The 22,303-nt window shown below is 37.6% G+C and overlaps 1 protein-coding gene across 2 annotated transcripts; it reads right to left on the bottom strand.

Moving 5' to 3' along the window:
- Positions 1-1,806: 1,806 nt before the first annotated feature.
- On the bottom strand, positions 1,807-21,520 carry LOC148723859 (tyrosine-protein kinase receptor Tie-1-like). Of its 2 annotated transcripts, XM_088733638.1 has the most exons (21): positions 20,721-21,520; positions 19,229-19,515; positions 16,878-16,963; positions 15,768-16,329; positions 14,965-15,267; positions 14,204-14,533; positions 13,658-13,942; positions 13,127-13,435; positions 12,342-12,641; positions 11,441-11,731; positions 10,269-10,574; positions 8,601-8,942; positions 8,339-8,465; positions 7,803-8,002; positions 7,382-7,566; positions 6,894-6,974; positions 5,325-5,552; positions 4,818-5,029; positions 4,030-4,070; positions 3,579-3,675; positions 1,807-3,074 (listed from the first exon to the last, which is right to left on the bottom strand). In XM_088733638.1, the coding sequence occupies exons 4-21, from the start codon at positions 15,835-15,837 to the stop codon at positions 2,870-2,872; spliced, it is 3,912 nt and encodes a 1,303-aa protein (XP_088589764.1). In that variant the 5' UTR covers positions 15,838-16,329; positions 16,878-16,963; positions 19,229-19,515; positions 20,721-21,520; the 3' UTR covers positions 1,807-2,869. The 2 variants fall into 2 exon arrangements, with proteins under 2 accessions (XP_088589764.1, XP_088589765.1); XM_088733639.1 differs by lacking the exons at positions 15,768-16,329; positions 16,878-16,963; positions 19,229-19,515; positions 20,721-21,520 and having other exon boundaries at positions 14,204-14,348; positions 14,965-15,123.
- Positions 21,521-22,303: the final 783 nt, after the last annotated feature.

Genomic DNA, 22,303 nt, shown 5'->3' with positions numbered 1-22,303 from the left:
TATAGTAGTTTTTATGTTTAGTGTAGGATTTTACGCCGTTAACTAACGGCGTTAAATCATACAATTAGTGGCGTTAAATCTCACAATATACGGATCGAGGTAATCGCATAATTCGCCGCTATCTGATACGCCTTTTTGAGATATTTTTCACTTAGCTTTGCGTCCATTTACGCAACACTTTTCGCATATTTTACGCAACTCTAACAGTTAGATGCGGATATCTAGACAACCAATCAGAATATCGGAAAGAAAGAGAACTGAAGGTTTGATTTTGCAGCACACGTATTTGTTACTCAAATCTTTTGTAGGAATTGCTATGTCTATGCAACCCGAGTTCTAAACCTTTAAGAGGCTGTACACCACTTGCAATTGAAAATGTAATTCTTTTACATACCTGTATGGTATATCGGAAATATGAAGCTAAGATATGCAATCCTTTTTGACTCTGATATGCCCGACAGTTAACTCACCTGTCATGCTGAAGTCTATGGGTTCAAATATCATTTCTGCACACGAACGTCTGCAGAAAATGTGAATGTCAGTGTCGCGTTCCCGATGCCGCAGACACGTGGTGTTGTGCACCGGAGTTCGCCAGTATAACCACAGTGTTGAACTTTAGACAAGCAGCAGCATCAAACTCTTTATTCACTTAAGCTGGCAGTCTTTGTACAGCACAGGCGGTAAAAAATCGGATCTTGACTCCGGGGTAGAGAACTCCTAAACTTCGTTCGGCTCCGAAATGCTTTCGCTACAGTGACTCCTCGCAACTGAGCTACTTGCTAATAGAAGGCGAATTTAGTTCTTACATTTTGACGTACGGGAAATAGAAATGAAGAGTGCTCTATGTAGCTAGCTTCGAGCGGATATTCGCTAGTCACGGAACAGAAATCAAACAAAGCGCGCTAACAAATTAAATAGAAAGTCATTGAAAGTTTCTTAGTGTCTTTGTGCTAAAAACGGAAGAGTTACAAAAGTAAAAAAGATTAGAGTTCGTATCCGTAAACGTGACAGTCAGATTAAAGAAAGTGTACTCCAAAAGGAGGCGAATTCTCTTTTACTTTGAGCGGTATTACCATTGTGATGAAATTTTGTGGGCCGAGGCCAGGAACGTGTTCGATAATTGAGTCAGTTTGCTAGACATAACGTCTCGTAGTCACGTTCGACGCACTAAAAACTACTATAAAACGAATACAAGAATTGTAAAAACGTGTAAAATGGTATATAAAAAGTCACTTGTAAAAATGTAGCTACATTTTTACAAGTGACTTTTTATATACCATTTTACACGTTTTTACAATTCTTGTATTCGTTTTATAGTAGTTTTTAGTGCGTCGAACGTGACTACGAGACGTTATGTCTAGCAAACTGACTCAGGTATTACCATTGCACGCAATAATTTGGGGGTTAAAACGGGAAGTGAAGCAGTCACGAAGGCGACGCCGAGAAGAACATTAACGACAAGTGACCTTACATTCATCTAAATTTAAGAATAATTAATAAAATGATTAAAATAAAATAGTGATTAGTTATGCTCTGGGAGATAACACCCTTTTCATAGTTTCGCCATGAAAAAAATTAGCGAAAGCTATTGCCGTTGTGGTATTGCTGAAGACGCTTAATAAAACATTTTCTAATTGCCTCATTGTCGTCTTTCGTTAAATTGCGCCTTTCATTCAAGAGAAAGAGCGCGGAAATTCCCTTTCTTTTGGTTCGTTATACCGAGGACTTATTTAGATAGAGGTTTGTTAAATTGAGGTTTCTCTGCATTGAAAAACGAGTACATGCAAACGAGTACATGCAAACGGGCAAGGTTCCGAGCATTAATAGTGTTTGAAAATGTGAGTGGACCTGTCAGAAGAGACAGAGGTGTTGTGAAAGCGGAAGAAAGCGGAAGAAAATTTGCATACCACGCAAATCAACACAAACCTACACTCACACTTTCAGCTTTGTATCTTTGTGCGTTAATCTATTTTTATTAAATTGTGTATGTAAACCATAGCAGTTTCTAAATGCTTCTCAGAGTGATCTGAACTCAACTAACAATTTCAACTTATTTTTTCAACTAAAATGTTCTCGAATGAGGAATGTCTTAAGATATGTTTTTAGGGCTCAATTTCGATGTTTTCCGGGTATTGCACCAGGAGACATTAAATTTGCTGGAATTTAACGAGGACATTCAACACATTTTACAGATTTACTAAAATCACATGTTATGGGGCGAACTGGGATATTTTGGGGTAAAAGGATATTCTCCAAATTAATCTTGCCGGAGATGCATCCTAAACCCTTAATCAAGGATGTTAGTCTTTTTGTAATGTAGCGACCTGATTTGAAGCTCTTAGGCGCCCTCGGCCTTTGGTATCCCCGATGGACTGTCAGCCAATATGCATGAAAAATGTCATAAAAACTGCCAGGGGAATAAAAAAGATCGAAAGAGGGTACTGCTCAAAACCATTCTTGCCAAAAAAAACCTTCAGTGAATTCAAACTTTAGAAGTTTGGCACCTTTGATTTGATAACAACGATGATGTGATAACAACGATGGTGGTCATAAACAGATCTTAGGACGCGAGTCACAGGTCTCACTGCGCTTAAACCTTTCCCCGCCAAAACTACTTGACTTACGTTTCCGCAGGATCAACAAGCTCTATGTCACATGAGCCGCAAGAGGGGTGTTCAGGGATGGCAGTTAGACGGAAGAAGAGGAAAGGAGATTTATGTCGGGTGGCTTACTTCATCAAAACTTCACTCCTTTTCTTCACTCTGCTCAACTACTACGTTATTTTAGACCGCAAAATACGCCCCAATTCGCGACAAAGTAATTATAAAGTAGACTAAGCTAGTGTTGTCAGCCATCATGTGCTGTAAAGTTAGAGTTTTACATCGTCATTCTCATCTTCCGAGTCTTCAGCCTCTGAATCCTGCACCTGATAATAATCTTTTGACTCGTCCACTTGGTTAAAATCAAAGTATTCAACTTCTTGATGCATCAGTTCTTCCAGTCTTCCAACCATCTCTTGAAAACTGGGTCGTTCGTCTTGGTCTTGTTTCCAACAATCCAAAATCAAAGAGTAACTGAGGTTAAAAAGAAAAGGAAAAATTAATAACTCTTATCAAAAGGTCTAATGATCTCCAAACCTCAGCACTCCATGTATAATTTTCCTCTGAGTCACCAGATTTACGAGATCAGGGAACTTAGTCTGCTTGAGGACGGTAGTTTGTGTTTCCAAGCTCCAGATTCAACGCGGCGAATATTCGGTCGCCATACTGGACGGGTGGAGGATTTGGGACGAGTTACAAAGCGAGGGGGGAGAAAACGATCTTGCACCCATCCAATACGGCGATCGAATATTCGCCGCGCTGAATCCCGCGCTTGAAAACATAAACTACCGCTTGCAAGCTGGCTAGATGAAGCTGAACTGAAATCAAATCCTAAATTTAGAATAAAGACTATGTTAGCGTAAGAATATTGGGTGATTAGCTTCCAATATGTCACAACAGGTTTACAATATGAGAGGAATTTTGACACGTGATTAAATTCACCAGGAAATGAATTAATATCATTAACAATCAACCTACACTTGATCTGAGCACAAATCAGGTTTTTCCATGCGGTAGCCTGTCTTCAAGCGTCTCATGAGCTCTGTGTTGGTTAACAGGGGATATGGAGAGCCTCCTAGACCCAAAATAACACACATTAAGAGTTACTAAACAATTAATTACAGCATTTTGGAAAGTTGTTATCCGTGGATATCCTGACTTTGCAATATTCCAGTAGAACACAAAATTCAAATTATACAGGCGTTGAAAGCCGTTTAAGAAAAAATGATAGATCTTTGGGGACTGGCAGATGGCAAAATATTAAAAAGTTGAAAATTTTTCATCTCAGGAATCTCCAGTTAATTCATTTTGTTGAATTATGATATCCTATTATGGCGCAAAATTGGAAAAGATCGGATCCTGACTTTACGAGATCCCTGTCATGTAATCTGTTCGTTTTGATTACTATTGTCATCTAAAGTTAATTTACCGACAGTTGCAATTTCCCACATGACTACTCCGTACGACCAACTGTAAAAATAAAGAAAATGAATAAATCTATGAAGTTAGATCAAATTTATGAATTAGAGGATAACCATATAATATTATGAATTGAACGCACTGCGCCAAATTTCGCACTCGCCCGGATCTTGTCTCCGTTCGGCCGTAAAACGCAAAAAATACACCTGTTGTGCAGGTTATATCAATAGCAGTGTCAGAGAATCAATCATTCACCTCTGGGTCCCTTAAGCGGCCATAGAAGAAAGCAATTCACTTACACATCTTAATCATAATTACTAATATGATCATCATCCTCATCATCACTATTATTATGTCGCAGAGAAATCAACTAAATGCTACATTCTAATCAGGCAGCACAGGGCGAAAACCGTAACCTGTGCGCCATGGAGTAAAAAATAAATGTACATTAACTAATCCTAAAAAGCTTTTCCGTTGTGTCTACGGTCCTCCTTCTAACAGGAATTCAAACTGCTACCTTGAAAGTCCGGGCAATATTCAGCGTGCCCGAGAGTACTGCCCTCTGCATCTTTCTTTATTATTATTATTATTATTATTATTATTATTATTATTATTATTATTATTATTAATATTATTATTATTATTAATATTATTATTATTATTACTATTATTATAAATGAAATTATTTTCACTATCATCTTGGTCGTGATCATCAACTGCTATCATTGGTTTGTAGTCGCTGTCATTACATTACCTATAGTTTCGTTAGGCAACTGGAAAAGGATTAAAGTTACTTACACATCACTTTTTGACGTAAATATCTGCTTGTAAAGTGACTCAGGCGCCATCCATTTGATTGGTAACTTTGAATGCTTTTTTACCTCATACAGTTCGTGGTACATTTCTCGCATTAGACCAAAATCCGCGATCTTGAGCCGTTTACCGTGTCCGACTAGAATGTTTCGCGCCGCTAGATCTCTATGGACGAGCCCCTTTCCGGAGAGGTAGGCCTAACCAATGAGATAATAAAAATAATTTGTTGATTGCTCGAAGGGGAGGAGACCCTTCTCGGAAATATACATGAAATTGAGAACCTTAATAGGACAATATTTCCTTTGCAGAATTTCCTCAACAATACTGAGGTTCCATAATTTCCCTCATCAAAGAAGTTTGTCTGTTTTTTAATTTGGTCTTAGAATTACTTATTAGTACCCAGATGAAGTGTCAAGGCTAAATTATAAAAGCCAAAGAACATGGGACAAGCACTTTAGTCTCGGGACGTCTGTTTAAACATTTATACCTTACCATGCCTTTTGCAATCTGCCAAGCTAGTGAAAGGAGATCAGCTGGAACAAATGACTCGCAATCATCACTGCACTCCTCGTCTTTCTTCTCCGTCAAAACGTCCCCCCCTGGAAGCTCAATGGAGAAAACCACCTGAGGAGTTTCAGCTTCAGTAGGTTGTAATTTGTCATCAGGGGATGGGACAGAGTTGCATGCCTCCAGTTTGTTCTCGTTACTTACGTCACGGACCTGATCGAAGAAGAGGGTTCTTAAAATTAGATTTTGGAACACCATAATGGGACGCAATATTTAATAACTTGAAACGTCTTTTAATTTCGGGTGAATACCTCTCACAAAGTGAGAAAAATTCTTCAACTCACAATATTACAACTTAATTAAAAGGAGGTAACCTTTGATTATCCTCAAGAACGAGTTCGTCAAAACTCAAAAGCGCAGTATGTTTAAATCTGCTTTAATTTTTCTATCCTTATCCTTTTAGATTTTTAGTCAATCGCTATCCTTTCATAAAACATTTTTAATTACAGTTTTTGTTACCGTTCTCCCTTGTCGGTGGACGCTTATTCTATCTCTAGAGCTATATTGTTTTTTCCGTTCTCCTCTGTAGTTGGACGCTTATTCTTTAAACAACAACAAACATATGAAACATATGTGTGAACTGCGGTTATAAGACGTATATGAGAACGATCCTTCGCAGTAAAGCACTATTTGAGCAATAGTGAAAATCAGACCTGAAAAAAATTTCAGGCCTGTACGGGATTCGAACCACTGACCTCTGCGATACTAGTGCAGCGCTCTACCAATTGAGCTAACAAGCCAACTGGGAGCAGGCCATCAAATTAATTCGATATAAACCCGTAGATGATAAATCAAACAACAACAAACATATGAAACATATGTGTGAACTGCGGTTATGAGACGTATATGAGAACGATCCTTCGCAGTAAAGCACTATTTGAGCAATAGTGAAAATCAGACCTGAAAAAAATTTCAGGCCTGTACGGGATTCGAACCACTGACCTCTGCGATACTAGTGCAGCGCTCTACCAATTGAGCTAACAAGCCAACTGGGAGCAGGCCATCAAATTAATTCGATATAAACCCGTAGATGATAAATCAAACAACAACAAACATATGAAACATATGTGTGAACTGCGGTTATGAGACGTATATGAGAACGATCCTTCGCAGTAAAGCACTATTTGAGCAATAGTGAAAATCAGACCTGAAAAAAATTTCAGGCCTGTACGGGATTCGAACCACTGACCTCGAACCACTGAGGTCAGTGGTTCGAATCCCGTACAGGCCTGAAATTTTTTTCAGGTCTGATTTTCACTATTGCTCAAATAGTGCTTTACTGCGAAGGATCGTTCTCATATACGCTTATTCTTTGTTTGTTTTAAGCTCGCGGTTGCGCAACATGACTCTCTTCGCCTTTATATCTTTCTTTGTTAAACACATATAAACATGAATTGCAGTTCGGTATCATTTTGGGGGAATCCATTAGAAGCCTCCTCAGTGCCTTACTAATCAATAATTGGTTCCAAGTGTATTTCTGTTTTTCATGTTTACCTCTTCTGCAGTTGATTTGAGATTCCTGTTTTCGGCGTAAAAACTAGTTCCTCCAGGCTCACTGTTAGAGGAACTGTTAATCTGTAAGAACAAGATTTAGTAATGATTTATCGCGATTTACATCTTTTTTTATTTACTTTTCCTCTTATTTTGGTCAAATGTGTGACGGAAAGGAATAAAATAAAAAAGTTCAGTCTGTTCTCTGCGTTGGAGCAAAGTTTCTTATTATGGTCACCCCTTAAGTGGATTCTTTTCGCTGAGTTATTAAATACCTGGCATCAATGATTGATATTTTGTAGTTATTAACTTTCGAAAGCATTCGGAGAATTTCTAGTGTGCAAATATAAAAGAGAATGCCTGAGCAGAATACGAGATTCTGACCGCGGTGTTGTCATACGGCAAAGTAACTTGGACGAGATGCAGGCAATAACTAGGTAATTCAGTAGAGACTGGTGTTCATTTGTGGTTTTTTTCTTTCTCAGACTTACCTGAACTCTTTTTCTTCTCAACCATTGAAGCAAGTCTCCATGGGCTACATACTCGATCATCAGAAGAAAAGGTTTAGTTGTAGTCCAACAGCCGAGGAAACTCAACACATTCTGGTGTTTTCCCACTTGCTTCATGAGCTCAATCTCTTCTAAAAATTCCCTTCTTTGCTCCTCATTAGCGTTTTCTGTATTGCATAGGCAATCAAGTGTTTATTAGATTAGGAATATTATTTTAGAAATTCACATAACAAATATGCATCATTTTAATTTTGAGTGGTTTTGTGGTAATGATCAAGTATAAGGATTTTTGTTTTCAAATCGTATTGTGAATTCTTCCAATTGTCTTCGTTAAGCATAAGGTAAAACCAAAGCATACAAACAAAAAAAATTAAAATAACATAATTCCGTTGATAACTCATACCATGTAATTCTTTCACTGCTACATTCGTTGACTGCCTATTTCGTCCACAAAATACTTCATCGCTTGCAAAAAAATCCAAACTATTCTTAAGTATAGCTTTGTGAACTTTTCCAAAAGCTCCTTCACCCAGTGCCTCGAGGAATTCTGTTCTAATTGGATGGATTTCGCACAGCTCCAAAACCTGAATATCGTCGGCAGTTCTTCGTTAGAAAGAATAAAATTTAGTTGAAAGAGATGTTATAGTTATGATAAAACTGGTGACTTACTAGCTCCTCGTTTAGAGAATTCTGTTATGTTCTTAGCAGTTAAAGAATACTTGGAGCTGGAGTTACTTCATTGATTCTGTTGCATTTTAACGTTCATGTATGATTGACACTTCCTCATACGGTCGTGCCATGTGCTTCAATGATCGGTTGTTGAATGTGAGTGAATCTTTCGAAACGAACTTTAAGGTTCTAGAAAAAACTTCACCGTTTTTAATGTTGGTCATTACGTTTCACTTAGCTATGGCTTTTAGAAGCTGTAATAACGTGTACCTTTTTGTCAGTTTAGTCGCCCGATTCTTATGGAAATACCAAACACCAATGACCAGCAGGATGACCACCAAAAACCCCAAACAGGCCATTAGTACTCTTACAAGATTACTGGTCAGCAGTGAAGAATCTATAAAGTAAACGAACTCGATTATGATCATCACAGCATTTTTAAACTTTTCCTGCAGAATATACATCGCTTTTCCTCTCGCATTCTCAATTTATTGCATAACTTATTCTATCTTCAGTGAATTCATATCCAGACCTGGTGGGTGTTGTGCCGTAATCTTCTGCTCAAACTGAGACTGTACACCTTTTGTAGTTGCCGACTGTCTCATAGAATTGTCACTTCCTCCTAGCTCATTCCAAGCTCTGACCTGAAACTCATAAGTCGTGGTGCAATTTAGCATAATGGTAACTTGATTGACTGTGACATCGGTAATATTTATCATAGTCCACTCGATGGCATCAGGAGGTGCGCCTATTTGTTTGTAGCTGATTGTGTAGAAAAGTATTGGGCAGTCTTTTGATAGAGCCTTGGTCCACGTGAGGGTCACATTACATCCTGACACTTTCCGTTCAACTATTACAGGTGGGTGAGGCTGGTCTGCAAATTTGAAAAGAAGATTTATGAACATTAATATGATGCTTTTAACATTGACATAATCGTCCAAAATTACTTATGATGCCGTTATGCATAAGATAAGCAGAGTTCTTTTTTTAAATTAAGGGTAATTCTAAAAATAACAAAGAGAAAGTATCTCGTCAGAACAGACACATACAGTCGAGGCTTTGCAGATAAGTGTTATCCTTTTGTAAGATCTTAGCGTGCGGAATGTATTCAATCATTAATTGGGGTGTCTCTTCTGTGTTGTTGCTGTTTCTCGTTGTCCATTGAGTGTTTTTTCACCGGTTAGTTAGCTTCTGTTGTTCTCCATATTGCATGCTTTCGTTCATTATTTTTTATTTCGAAATTACTGGCGGCAATTATACTTTCAGTTAGTTGTTCTCGCATGCATTAATTTTTAGTTTTTCGCGCGTATATAAACTTAGCTTTTTCTGTTCAGGGCGCTTTTTCTTTTTCGGTAGTCGCGCTAGTCGCAGTTAGCTTTCAAACAGCTCCTGTACTCTTCATTTCGTCTTCGGAAAGTGTTTTTTCGTCAAGCGCAGCTTTGCAGTAATCGTAACGATGTAAGTATTGTCGTTTCAAGTTGGCTCAGCGTTGTAATTTTGTATTTATTTATTACTTTTAAGTTTCAACCTACATCGTTCACCGTCAATAAATCGCCTTTTTTTATCAGTAATTGTGGCGTTGAGAAGTTACGATTGCTGCAGTCACAAATGGATCATTGTCTTCATAAAGCAAATGAATTACACTGACAACTTCATATGAATGCCGACAATGATTCACTAGCGAAATTCTTGATACGTTGAATGGCATACAAACAGATTACTTCATGGTTGGTATTCGGCTTTTGATTGGTCTATGCGATATTTTTCATAGTTGAGAAAAATCGTCTGACCAATAGCATTGCTTCTCATCTAAGACAGACAATTTTTATTCAGTGAGTTTGCACAGAGTACATCTCAATACTTATCTAAGAAACCCAGTCCAACATTTACGATGGAGCTTACTGGGTTATTGCGATCCATTTCACTGGGTTTGAAATGGTGATGAGCGATACCAAAAGGAAGGCAATGAACAAAATGAACAATTAATTTATATGTTTTTCGAAATCACTCCTTCCTCGTAAATTACGCTTTAGATTCGTGTTCAACCCACAGTTAGAAATTCTCTTCTTCCTTCTTAAATGAAAAAAGATCCATAACTGTTTAAGACATTGCTGTTATTTGATTGGTGATGTAGTAAACGAGTTTAGCCTTTATTTAAATCAGAATTTATTATTGAGTTATGATGAATATTGCTCCATACCTGCTCCTTTTGTAGAAATTTTTAATACGTTGGATGGCAAACTGTATCCGATGATATTTCTTGCCAGCACTCTCACATCATAATGTGAATATTGTGTCAAGTCAGTAAACAGACATGACATTGGATTTAAAGTGCTGAAAAATGTGCAGTTGATCCAAGATCCTTCAGACCCTGTCCTTTTAATCTGAGGTATATAACCAGTCACTGGATCTCCAAGTGCCTCTCGAGTAGGTGGACTCCATGATGCGTTAATGATGTTGCACTGTCCAAGAATTGGCTGATGCAGGGTTGGTTTATACGGCACATCTGTAAATATAGTAGACATTAGGCATGAGAAAAATTTTCAAGGCCGGGTTAAATGTGTGAAAGATTTGTGAAAGGAATGATCTTCAGGCCTTCATTACTTTGAATACTTCCTTTGTGGAAAAAAGGCAATACACATTTAATCAGAATATTCGGGTCAGTATAAGAGCGTAAACGTAATGGAAACATGTGACTTGTGACGTGGCAACATCCGGGACAGTTACAAGAGAATTGTTGTTGTAGTTTTTGTAAAACAAGAAACAAGAAATATATTCTTTTAGAAACGTTAGTTTTTAAGAGTTCTTTGGGGTTCTTGGAGTATGGGTAACACCAGTAGTTATAAATAAGTAGATTATAGTCATTTAAATATAGGTAATTTGCTAGTGATTAGGGTAATAGTAAAACAGAAACCAAATTAATGGAAAAAACACTTCCCCGAGCAAAAATAGGCTCCATGCGTGACTTATCAAATTAGACAAATTTTTCAGCGTTGGAAGGCCGGCTAGATTTCCACGAGTATATCCAAAAACAAACAACAACCAGCCTAGCTATGCACGAGATTGAATTTTTCTATTTTCCTTCGAGACAAGTATTTTCCAACAAGGGAGAGTTTGCACCATGGGATGCAAATAGGTTGCATCTATGTGATAGTCCGCAACTTGACGAAGAATTCACTTGTATGACTATGTATGACCAGAATGATTAGTATTCTATCTCAGCGCAGACAAAGAGAAATCATCATGCTACTGAGAACGTAAGAATTATCACTAGAGGAAGCTCGAAGGTCTAAAGTAGCCTCCCAATTTACATCCTGGCGAAAGTTTCAAATACAGACTTTGGTTTCTTATTGATCGCGATAATTTAAATACCTTGTGCTGTTCTAGGTTCCCAAGCCTCGCTGCATTTACTTCGTCCCAGTTTGTTCCAAACAGCAATTCTGATCTCGTATTTCTTGCTATACTGAAGATGCAGTTCATAACTTGTAATTCCCGTAACGTTTAGTTGCTTCCAGCTCTCCGTAGTTGGTTCTGTCTCTCTATAATAAATAGAGTACATGGTGATGTTGCAATTATGGGATTTGGGTACAGTCCACTTTACGGTAACATTTCTTCCAGAAATTGTACAGTTGTCGTACAGAATCGTCGGTGAATCAGGAGGACCTGCAACAAAATTGAACAAACTGGCTTATTTTAGGAGAGAAAAACACTTACAGTTACAAACTCCAGCTCTCCTACGATAATGAAACTACCTTTAATAGAGTGTTGATAATATTACCTAAGCTATCGTTATTTACAGTCGAACCTCGATTATCCTGACGTAAGAGGACCGGACTAAATAGTCCGTACTGATAATCGAGAGTCCGGATAATCGAAAATTATGAATGTTAATCCCCAAAGAGTGGAATGCGTTTCATGTAAATAAAACTGACCCTTATACGCAACAGAGAGAATACCAATAGCCAGACCTTGTTATCATTACCTGATAGGTATTAACTTAAATCATGTACAGGTGTAAGCTGCGTATAAAGCGTTTAAGATATTGCGAGTGTAGAAAAGAATGGAATGACTAAACCGTGCTAATAAAAGATTATATAAACAGTTGCATCTCTTGGAAACATCAGTGTGCCCTTTAAACAATTGCTTTGAGGCTTGAATTTGTTCAACTGATCTGGATCGACCACCAGTAGTGATTTACCAATTAGGAGAAAGAATGAAGCACCGAACAAGATCTTAGGCTTCCTGTTTTACTCGCAGTAAACTTATTACTTACCCAATTTTTCTGTGTTGTATGTCCTGTTCGTCCAGTCACTCGACCCCTTCTGGTTCACTGCTCTTACACGAACATCGTAGGCCTTCTTATTGAGTAAACCATCGAACGAGCAGGAATCATTAACATTTGAAAGGAAATCTGTGCAGTTATACCACTTCGGACTATTTTTTTCTCTTATCTGCGCTTGGAAACTAGTTATTGGACCCCCACCAGAGTCTGAAGATGATGGATTCCACTTGACTTTTATTGAACCACATTGCTTCCGTACAATATCTGTTATCGACGGTGTAAACGGGAATCCTAATAACACATCCATGATTAGTTAAAAATTGATATACAATAATTCATTTCTCAATTCATTGGAATCGACAAAGTGCATTGTTTTGTCTTATCTTTTAATATGGTGTCTCGATCAAAGTAACCTGTACTCAACACATAATCGGACTCGGGATGATTTTTTTGTTTAACTTTTCAGTCAATTTAATGATGGAGACACAAGGGGAGTTCTTCACGTATATCCACGGGAAAATATATAGCTGCCACATACCACCACTCTTTCCTTTGCCACTCATTTGAGATGCTTAATTTAAACTTTTCTTTACTTGAAAATGATACAACGATGATACCCCAGCGATTATGCCATCATGTATGTGTTTATTTATTAAACAAAAGCAATAACAACATTAATATGAAAAAGAAAAACAAGAGTATGATGAGAAATTTAATTTCAATCAATTGCCCGGGACATTTTTAATGGCGCTTATTGATGAGATCCGTATCTTTACCTTCTTCAGTAAGTACTGACAACACAGAGATCTCACTGTAATCGTTATGTCCCCTTTCATTCCAGGCCATAACCATGATTTCGTATTTCTGGGTACAAGCCAACCAGAGACGATATTTAGAAACATTTGACTCGTTGAGAGTCTTCACAATCCATACGCTGCTATTGGCCGACAACCTTTCTGTAGTAGACTCCCTGTAGTAAATCGTATACTTAGTGATTGAGCAGCTTTGGTTTACGGTTGTGTCCCATGAGAGCTCAGCACTGCAACCACATGGTTTCGCATAGACGTTCAACGCGGCTGGTACATCTGTGATACAATTTACACGGTTAAACAGATATTAGTACGGGCCAAATATTTATTATAGCTTCTGATGTTGCACATTGACACAGTTGTCGTACACGGCACCATTTTTTTTTGTAAATGTATCATAAGCAGTTTGCATCTGATCCCAATGGCGATTACAAACCTTTGCCTTCTGAAGATAAACATGTCTTGGCAAAGATATTTTCAATGGTTTTATTTTCTCACCTGCAGTCGTCGTTAGCTGTTCCGTTGCCCAGAGACCAAATCCGTTTAAATCTTCTGCTCGAACATTTAGTTTATAGACTGTATTAATCTCAAGTCCATCAAACTCGAGAGAACTATCTTCGCCAGAGAGATTAAATACTCGCTTAGATTCTCCAGGGACTGATCTCAAGGTAACTTGGTAACCACTTATTTTACTCTCAATCAAAAGTGGAGGATTCCACTGCAGCTTTATAGCACGTCCACACTTGTGTGATTCCGCTATGAAAATTTCGGGTGGTGGTGCCTCTGATAAATGCAACAAAGCACTTAATGATGACATGGATATCAAAATAGGAAAAAAACAACAGAACAACACATTGACATGTTTAACAACTCACATCAAAATGCCGCCTTATATGATGATGATATTGGCAATTAAAGAAAAGCTTTTGATGGGATTTAATCTCAGTTTCACTGCAGCCAATTTCTTCAAAGTTATGAAGTAGAGACTGTGAAAGAATATCGAGGACGTAGTTGTATCCTTATCAAAATAAAGAAAAGGCTCACCAAAGGAATGAAAAGATATTTCTCTCTCGGCACGTGTGATGTTAAACTGTAGTATCACACAGGTGTACTGTCCATAATCTTCTCTGGAAACGTTGTTGATATCAAGAATGGCAGATCCTCTCGACAGCTGACATACGTTGGGAGGCTGAAAATGAATAATCACTTTGTGTTTTGTTGTGTCTTCTATTTCTCGGCCTTGAAACTTCCACTGCCAGTGGTAAGACTGCAGCTGTTGATAATCCAGACCTTCTACTTCACATTTCAATGTAACTGTTGAGTTTGATTGAAATGCCTCGTATTTTGCAGTTAGTGTAATGACAACTGGTGGACCTTTGGAACACAATTCAAACATTACTGATTGCCCCTAAAGTAAGATTAGTTTCTCCTAAAAATATCTGCTGATTATGCAAAAGCTGACTTTTAGCCCATAACCTTCAACGTGCAAATAGAATTGGCATCTCTGGATTAAGTAAGGAATTTAATCTGGATTTCTTAAAAGTAACTAGTGCTTTAACTCCTCCTCATAATAGTATTTGAGGTCCCCCCCTTTCTCACTCTGCAACAGTTTTCTTGCTAGATTACAACGGTCATGCCGGCCGTACTTGGAGTTAATGAAGGAAAACGCAAGAGTTTTGAAGCTGGTATGCAACTTTTGTGGAAGTGTAAAATAATTTTTAGAGTTCGCGTAATTTTTTCTTTCTCAACTTATTATTACTAATGAGGTCAAAAAAAGGAAGGTTAAACTCGACATAGTTCCTTACAGCTAATTGATGATATTTCGACATTACGCCTTGTTACTTTGAACTTGTTTGCAGCTTCGCAACCATATGCTCCAACATGCTGAGGGTTTACTTCAGAGAGGTGAAGCGACAAAGTGATTGATTCTTTGGTAGCTGATTCCTTGAGATGAATTGTTTCGTTAAGATCTGTATCGTTGACTTGCTTGCCGTCAATCAGCCACTTGACTGTTGGAAGAGGCCAGCCTGATGCTACACAGTTTAATTCGGCTTTTCTTCCGGCGAAAAACCAATTTCGATGCTCATTAAAACGAACAGAAGGATTATCTGTCGACAAAGTCCCAGAATTGTTTTAAATCGCGTCCTCAGTGGAAAGCGTGTTGTCTAAACACTAGAAAAATACTTTTATAATTGAAATGTAGCGTGACACCTTTCTGAACTAAGTCTGAAAAGACCAGCTGGTCTTTTTGAAAGAAACCATTGCAAAAAGAATGAATTCTCATATAATGCGATCTGATTGGCCAATTGGATGCTTTTCTGGCGAGGAAAGGATAAAAAACTTATTCATCCTTTGTGGATCTTAATCCTGTAAACAAAGCATATTTAATTCACGAACAGCAGTGGTTAACAACAGAAGCTACTGTAATTTATGTTTTTTTAACAGCCGGGGCAAGTTGAAGCTAAATCATTTCATCGAAAAGCTTTTCAACGTATATCTATATAAACCAATCCTGGCCCTTGGAAACGGTTAAAGCAATAACAGAGGTCTGAAAGAAAATACAGAGATAAATTCTATTAATTTTAGTTACATTTTATTTCCAGCTTACCAATGGCTCGGAGGATCATATTCACCAGATCATCTACATGATCATCTAAAGTGTAGAAGCCCTTCTCCATAATTAAGTCTTCTTCTCTTTCTGTAATACTCTTTAGAATATCTTCTGGAGCGTATTTACCAATTCCGACGGCAAAAATTCGAACGCCTTTTCGCCTTAGTGCATTCACAGGTGTAACAGGTGAATTTGGAAATGAAGAGTGCACAAGAACTCCGTCTGGAAAATACAATTGTAATCTTAGAAACGTTCCGGTTAGGATTCGTGAACACTTCTGTCGATACTTTATTCAAAGGTAATTTCAAAAATGATAGACCCCCTTCGTAGGGTAGAAAATCCTTTCCAGATTGTATAAATGAATTCAAATCATATACAAACTGCACACGGCCTCGGCTTGATGATACTAATGATATAGTGAGTTTGGCAACGTCTGCAGCGATTTTTTCCACAACCTTCCTTACGATTTGTTCTTGTTTAAAATAATTTACTCGGCCAAGACTTCCACTGGTATCCACGACGATTGCTATCTCTGCTCCATCAGGGTAATTGGTCTCTTCTGTAAACAATCAGACAAAGAACAAAAGTATTTTTGCTTGCTGAATCGGATTGTTAGAGTTGAACACCACTACAAGGGTTTGGACAGAAAAGGAGGATATGGCCTATGTTTCAAGTTGGCAATGGTAATGAGGTGTTTTGAGTGCGTAGGAGAGAAACTGAGAGGTCATGTATTGTCATATTTTGGCCTTTTAAAAAGCTACACCAATGATGTATTAAGTCATTTTAGTGGTGTAAAAATATCTGAATGACAGGATAAAATCTACAGTTAAATAGGCAAAGGACGTAGGATAGGTAGAGACGGGAGAGCTACGATCGATCGGCGAAGTGAGCATAGATAATGGTAAATGAATTAATCAACAATGAACTAACTTTTAATGAAAGAAAGAAATTTGCCTCGGTCTCTGATAAAAAATCCATATGATTTCCGAACCGTCTCGATATATATGTTTAGATTGAAATATGGCGACATTTTTGTTCGGTATATCCAGAAATTTTGTTTCTTTACGAATAACTCTCTCCTACTGTCGTTATAATATAATTCTGTACCTGCCACTGAAGATGCAAGTTGAGAGCAAAGAAAGCACACCAGGACGGTGATAAGAACTGCCTCTATCTTTAACAAAGAAATCATCCTGAAACGGAAATCGTTTTAAAATCAGTTTTTCGTCAAAAGCGTGATAAATAGTACTGGCTCCATTGGTTTTCGTTTGATGCCAATTTCTTGAAAACATTTCACAGATAAATTCTGTCAGTAGGTGCTGATGAGCACGTGATTTCGAGTGCAATTTCATATCCGTATAAATAAGCAAGAACAGAGGTTTCACTCTAACAAAATTGTATGGGCTTGTAAGTCAGCGGAATGCAATCTGCAGCCAAAAATAATTAAAAAAATACAATAATCCCTGAAAGTAAACGTCAGTATTATCCATGATTTTGACATTTTTACTTAGACATTTGCCCATACCAAAACGGTGAAACTGCCTGTAAGGTTTTACCCTCTTATACCTGCTTCGAGGAGCGAAACTCTATGTCTCTTACTACGAAATATTGTATCATCTTTCATTTACATGTCTGCCTTGTAGATACGTTTCCAAAGTGCTCCGTTCTATTCATCAAATATTTTTATAATATGATAGTTCCACAACGATTAAACAGGGCAGAGAATTTTTTCTTTATCCTTTTCCTCTCGTTCGAAATTTTCGAACATTCAACTTTTACTTTAGTTAAAGCATACGAAAGCGGGAAACGAGTTACCATTCACATTGAAGAGAATGACCCGTTTTCGTATATCTTCCCTGACTAAGCCAGTCTATAGGTGTTCTACTTACTGCAGGTTAAGGGCGTGTACAAGCTGATATTTCTCATTTCCTAGCTCCCATATTCGATGCATTTGAGTCATACATGACATTTTAGGCATTACTAGCTCTAAAGGGCGCACAGGAAGTTTTCTGATTTTTTTTAAAGCCACACAGGAAGTTTTATAATTTTGTAATTAGCCTTTTTCATCTTTGCGGTACTTACGGCTGGTGCAGGTGATTTAGCTGGTATCTCTGTGATACAATCGTCTTAAGGATTTTTCTGAGTAGCAAGATGCACGCAAGCAACATATCGCGTCAGTAAAATTCAACTCATTTGAATCGATCAATAAGCGCACCTATAACATGGAACTATTAAACTAAAACAAAGTTTTTATCAAAAAAAAAAAGTTTTTGAAGTTAGCCTAAACCCTGAATTTGAACTATAAAAATGAAACAAAGATTTTTTTAAAAGAAAAAAGGTCGGACAAATCACTATTCTTCTATCGTTTTATTACTAAGAAGTTCTCTATATCCAATGCCAACCAACACAAAACTCAATCAGACAGGAGACACTTGAAAACCAGTTACCGCATGAAAAAAACTGATTTGTATTCAAATCAAGTGTACGTTGTTATTATTACTAAAATCACTCCTTTCCGTGTTACCTTTTTTTTTTGGACTTTATTCAGAACTTTTGACAATAAAAAGTCAAAGATAAAAAAAGACGTTACGACCAAACATTGGTGATTTTCAAGTGAATGGTAAAGCTGCAGCAATGAATAAAGCTATATATGCATGTAAAAGGTATAAAATATTTAGTAGGGTTAAACGGACAATAAAAGCATATAAAGGGATGAAAATAATTATAAGCTAATTAAAAACCTTAGCACGAGCGATTGAGCTTTGAGAGCGGTCTTAGTTCTTGAATAAAAAACTTTTCGTAGATTAGGAACTCAAATTTGTTCATGCACTTCTCTACTCAGAACGCAAGCAAACTGTGCACTTGTAAACATATTTAAATAGCAAAAGAGTCGTTATTTTTAGCATCAGTTCGGTCCTGAGCTTGACGGCTTTCTTATTAAACGAGGTAAAGGTCGATGTAAGCAGGGATTTTCCTTCGTTTTTGTTTACTGTTTGTTGCATGTTCTTTTCTTCTGTTTCTCTTTAATTCTGGATTTTTGGAAACAAGACTTGGATGCAAGGCCGAGTTCAGTTCCAAGAGCATGCAAGAGGACCCAAATTAAAGAACTGATGCTTTGATTTTGACAACGTTGACGACTCGAAATATTATTATCAAGTGCAGGTCAGAACTAAGAATGAACACTCGTCCTGCCTCGCTAAGAAGTACAGTCCTCGTAGATATTTTTCCAAAGTGCTCCGTTCTATTCATCAAATATTTCAATACTATAATCGCTCCACAACGATTAAACAGGGCAGAGAAGTTTTTCTTCAACCTTTTCTCTCGTCGAAATTTTCGAAAATTCAACTTGCACTTTAGTCAAATCACACGAGTTACCATTTACACGAACATTAAAGAGAATGACCCGTTTTTATATAAATTTCCTGGCTAAGCCAGTTCAGCAAAGGTTTTCTACTTACTGTAGGTTAAAGGCGTTTACAAGCTGATAATTCATATTTCCTGGTTCTCGTATTCGATGCATTTGAGTCATACATGACACTCTAGGCAGTAACAGCCTTCAAGAAACGTACTCAAGAAGGTTTGGCAACATGACCCACAACTCATATTTGGCCCTTTTCATCTCTGCGGCACTGACTGGAGGTGCAGGTGGTCTAGATGGTATCTCTGTAATGCTGAATACTACTGAGATATTTCTCTCAAGAAGGCGGCATACACGTGACGTTCCCTGAAGACGTCCTTACCCAATCTATTAAATTATTTTGTAAAAAACGGGAGGGATTTTAGTGTCGGATTTCAAAAGCAACACGTCGATTATGAAAAAGTGATGTGTAAATGGTCGTGTAAATTAGAACTAAACTTTAATTTCTTGTGGTTTTTATTAGTTATATTTCAAAAGGCTACCTCTAGATTTTAATTCGCTAGAAAGGTCCAGCTAATCAATTACATGCGCCTCGCGTTGGAGGCATAGGGAGTTAATTTTTAAACAGGTTAACGTAAAAGTAAAAGCTTTAATGGCCATTTTATCTAATAGGGAACCGCGACGGAAAATTTTTCGGTCTTACACTTTTAGTTCACTAAAACGAGTAAGCGTAAAGCTCTATTGGCATCGTTATATTTCGATAGCGATAGCGAGATGATGCTACGTGGAGAAAATAATTATCTAATGAACAAATTAGAAGCCCTGGACCTGCCCTTTAAAACTTTATTCAAATTTGCTTTGCTAAACAAAAGCGTAAAATCTCCAATTTTTTTTCCAAACAGAGATGGAGAACCCCGACAGAAAAATGTTCGATATTTCACTTTTAAGTTGACTTTGTCTTTGCATGTTAGTCTGAAGAAAGCAATGGCGCCGTTTGAGAAGCTAAGCGCCTTATGTAAGCCTCTCTCTGAATTCATGAGTCTGTTTTACTTTCACCTACGTGTCGCTGTCATGTCTACTTAAAGCTCCTTCGTCGGCTAGCTTGTAAATAGCAATAAAGCAAGTAAATGAAAAAAAAATTACATTTATTTGCATGATCTTTTTAGTATTTTGTTTTTCCTTTTTCTTTGTAAGAGTTACAAAGAAGTATATGAATACCTCAGTTATTAATAAAATAATCACAGAATAAGGCTTTCTAAAAACGATAATGATCATGGTAAAATAATACTCAGCAGGATGACAACTTTACGGAATTAACATTTATTTTGTAACAATAGACTTTCCAGCCGTTCATGGAGGCCCTGAACCTGGCCTTCTTCGTTGTTATGAGTTCTGGGGCTGTAATGGACGCAAGAAACCAAGCAACAAACAAAAAGGATCACAAAGCCAAGAGGACTGAAGGCTTGATTTAGCAGCAAACGTATTTATTACTCAAATCCTTTGTAGGAATTGCTATGTCTATGCAACCTGAGTTCTAAACCTTTACGAGGCGGTACACCACTTGCAATTGAAAATGTAATTCTTTTACATACCTGTATAGTATATATATCGGAAATATACTAAGATTTGCACCCCTTTTTGACTCTTAAATGTCCGACAGCTAATTCACTTGTCATGCTGAAGTCTCTGGGTTCAAATATCATTTCTGCACACGAACGTCTGCTCAACAGAACTTCCAACCCTTTTTGAGTCGATGTAGCAGTGATGGATACACATCATTAACTTTATAGAACACTTGAAGTGTATGTCAGACTAAAGAAAGTGTATAAATGAATGAATAAATGAAATATTTTTTTAAAACACGGTAAAAATATCAGTATGGCAATAGAAAACAAAGAAGAAATTCATCTTAAGTAAAATTTTCGATTAACTGGTTTACATATTTGCCGTGTGGGAGCCCTATACAGAGAGCCATTTATCAATTCTTCTCTTGAAGATACGTGGAGGTTTTGTAGTGCGAATATCCTCAGGAAGATCGTTCCAAAGAGAAGCTCCCCTATAACTGAAGCTACGCTCCAGGAAGTCAGTTCTTGGTTTCGACAAGTTCAATTTTTGGCTTACACCACGAAGATCAAAGGACAAGGTTCTCGGAGTGAACATGTTACAAAGATAATTTGGGGCGAGCCTATTAACGCATTTATACATTAAATTTGGCGTTTGCGTCGTCCTTATCCAAAAGGAGGCCAATTCTTGTTTACTTTGAGTGGTAGTAGGGACCTTAAGCAACCACGACGGCGACGGCAACGAGGACGTGGAAAAATAAGCGATCTAATTGGCAGAACAATAGCTCAGCACGTGCGCTTTGAAACTTTGTACATTTCTTAGCCTTCCTATACAAAAAAACAGAGTGAAATCGCCAAAATTTGCGTCGTCTGCGAACCGAAACCGCGACGGCAAATTATTTTAATTTTGATTTGGAACTCAACGCTACTTTTACACGTCATGCTGAAGTTGAGCTGTGGCGCCATATGAGACAGTAAGCTCCTGCAGCCATGTTTGAAATTCTAACTAAGATTAGAAACTCATTTTTTAATCGGAGTCTTCCTTGGCGTTGCCGTCCTGACTGCTTAAGGTCCCTATTACCGCCTTGCACGCAATAATTTGGGAGTTAAAACGGGAAGTGAAACAGTCATGAAGGCGCCGCCGAGAAAAACATCAACGAAAAGTGACCTTACATTCATCTAAATTTAAGAATAATTAATAAAATGATTAAAATAAAATCGTGATTAGTTGTGCACTGGGAGATAACACCCTTTTGATAATTTTGCCATGAAAAAAATTAGCGAAAGATATTGCCGTTGGGGTATTGCTAATCGAGACGCTTAATCAAAACATTTTTCTAATTGCCTCATCTCGTCTTTCGTTAAATTGCGCCTTTCATTCAAGAGAAAGAGCGCGGAAATTCCCTCACTTTTGTGCCTGACTTGTCAAATGTCATAATGAACACGAACAGTGTGTACAGTATTAAACAACAGAACACTACTATATAGTACTGCACTGTTGGTCTATTTCGCATTTGTCTTTGGTCAGGTGTTGACATTTGTTGGTTAGATCGGGGTATCTATCTATGTTGGGGCTTCTGGATTGTGTTCGTTACATCGAGGTTCTGTGGCAT

The sequence above is a fragment of the Stylophora pistillata genome, chromosome 9 (genome assembly GCF_964205215.1).
Source record: "Stylophora pistillata chromosome 9, jaStyPist1.2, whole genome shotgun sequence".
In the NCBI taxonomy this organism is placed as follows: Eukaryota; Metazoa; Cnidaria; class Anthozoa; order Scleractinia; family Pocilloporidae; genus Stylophora; species Stylophora pistillata.
The sequence above is the reverse complement of the archived record's forward strand: the minus strand, read 5'-3'. Positions and strand labels throughout refer to the sequence as shown.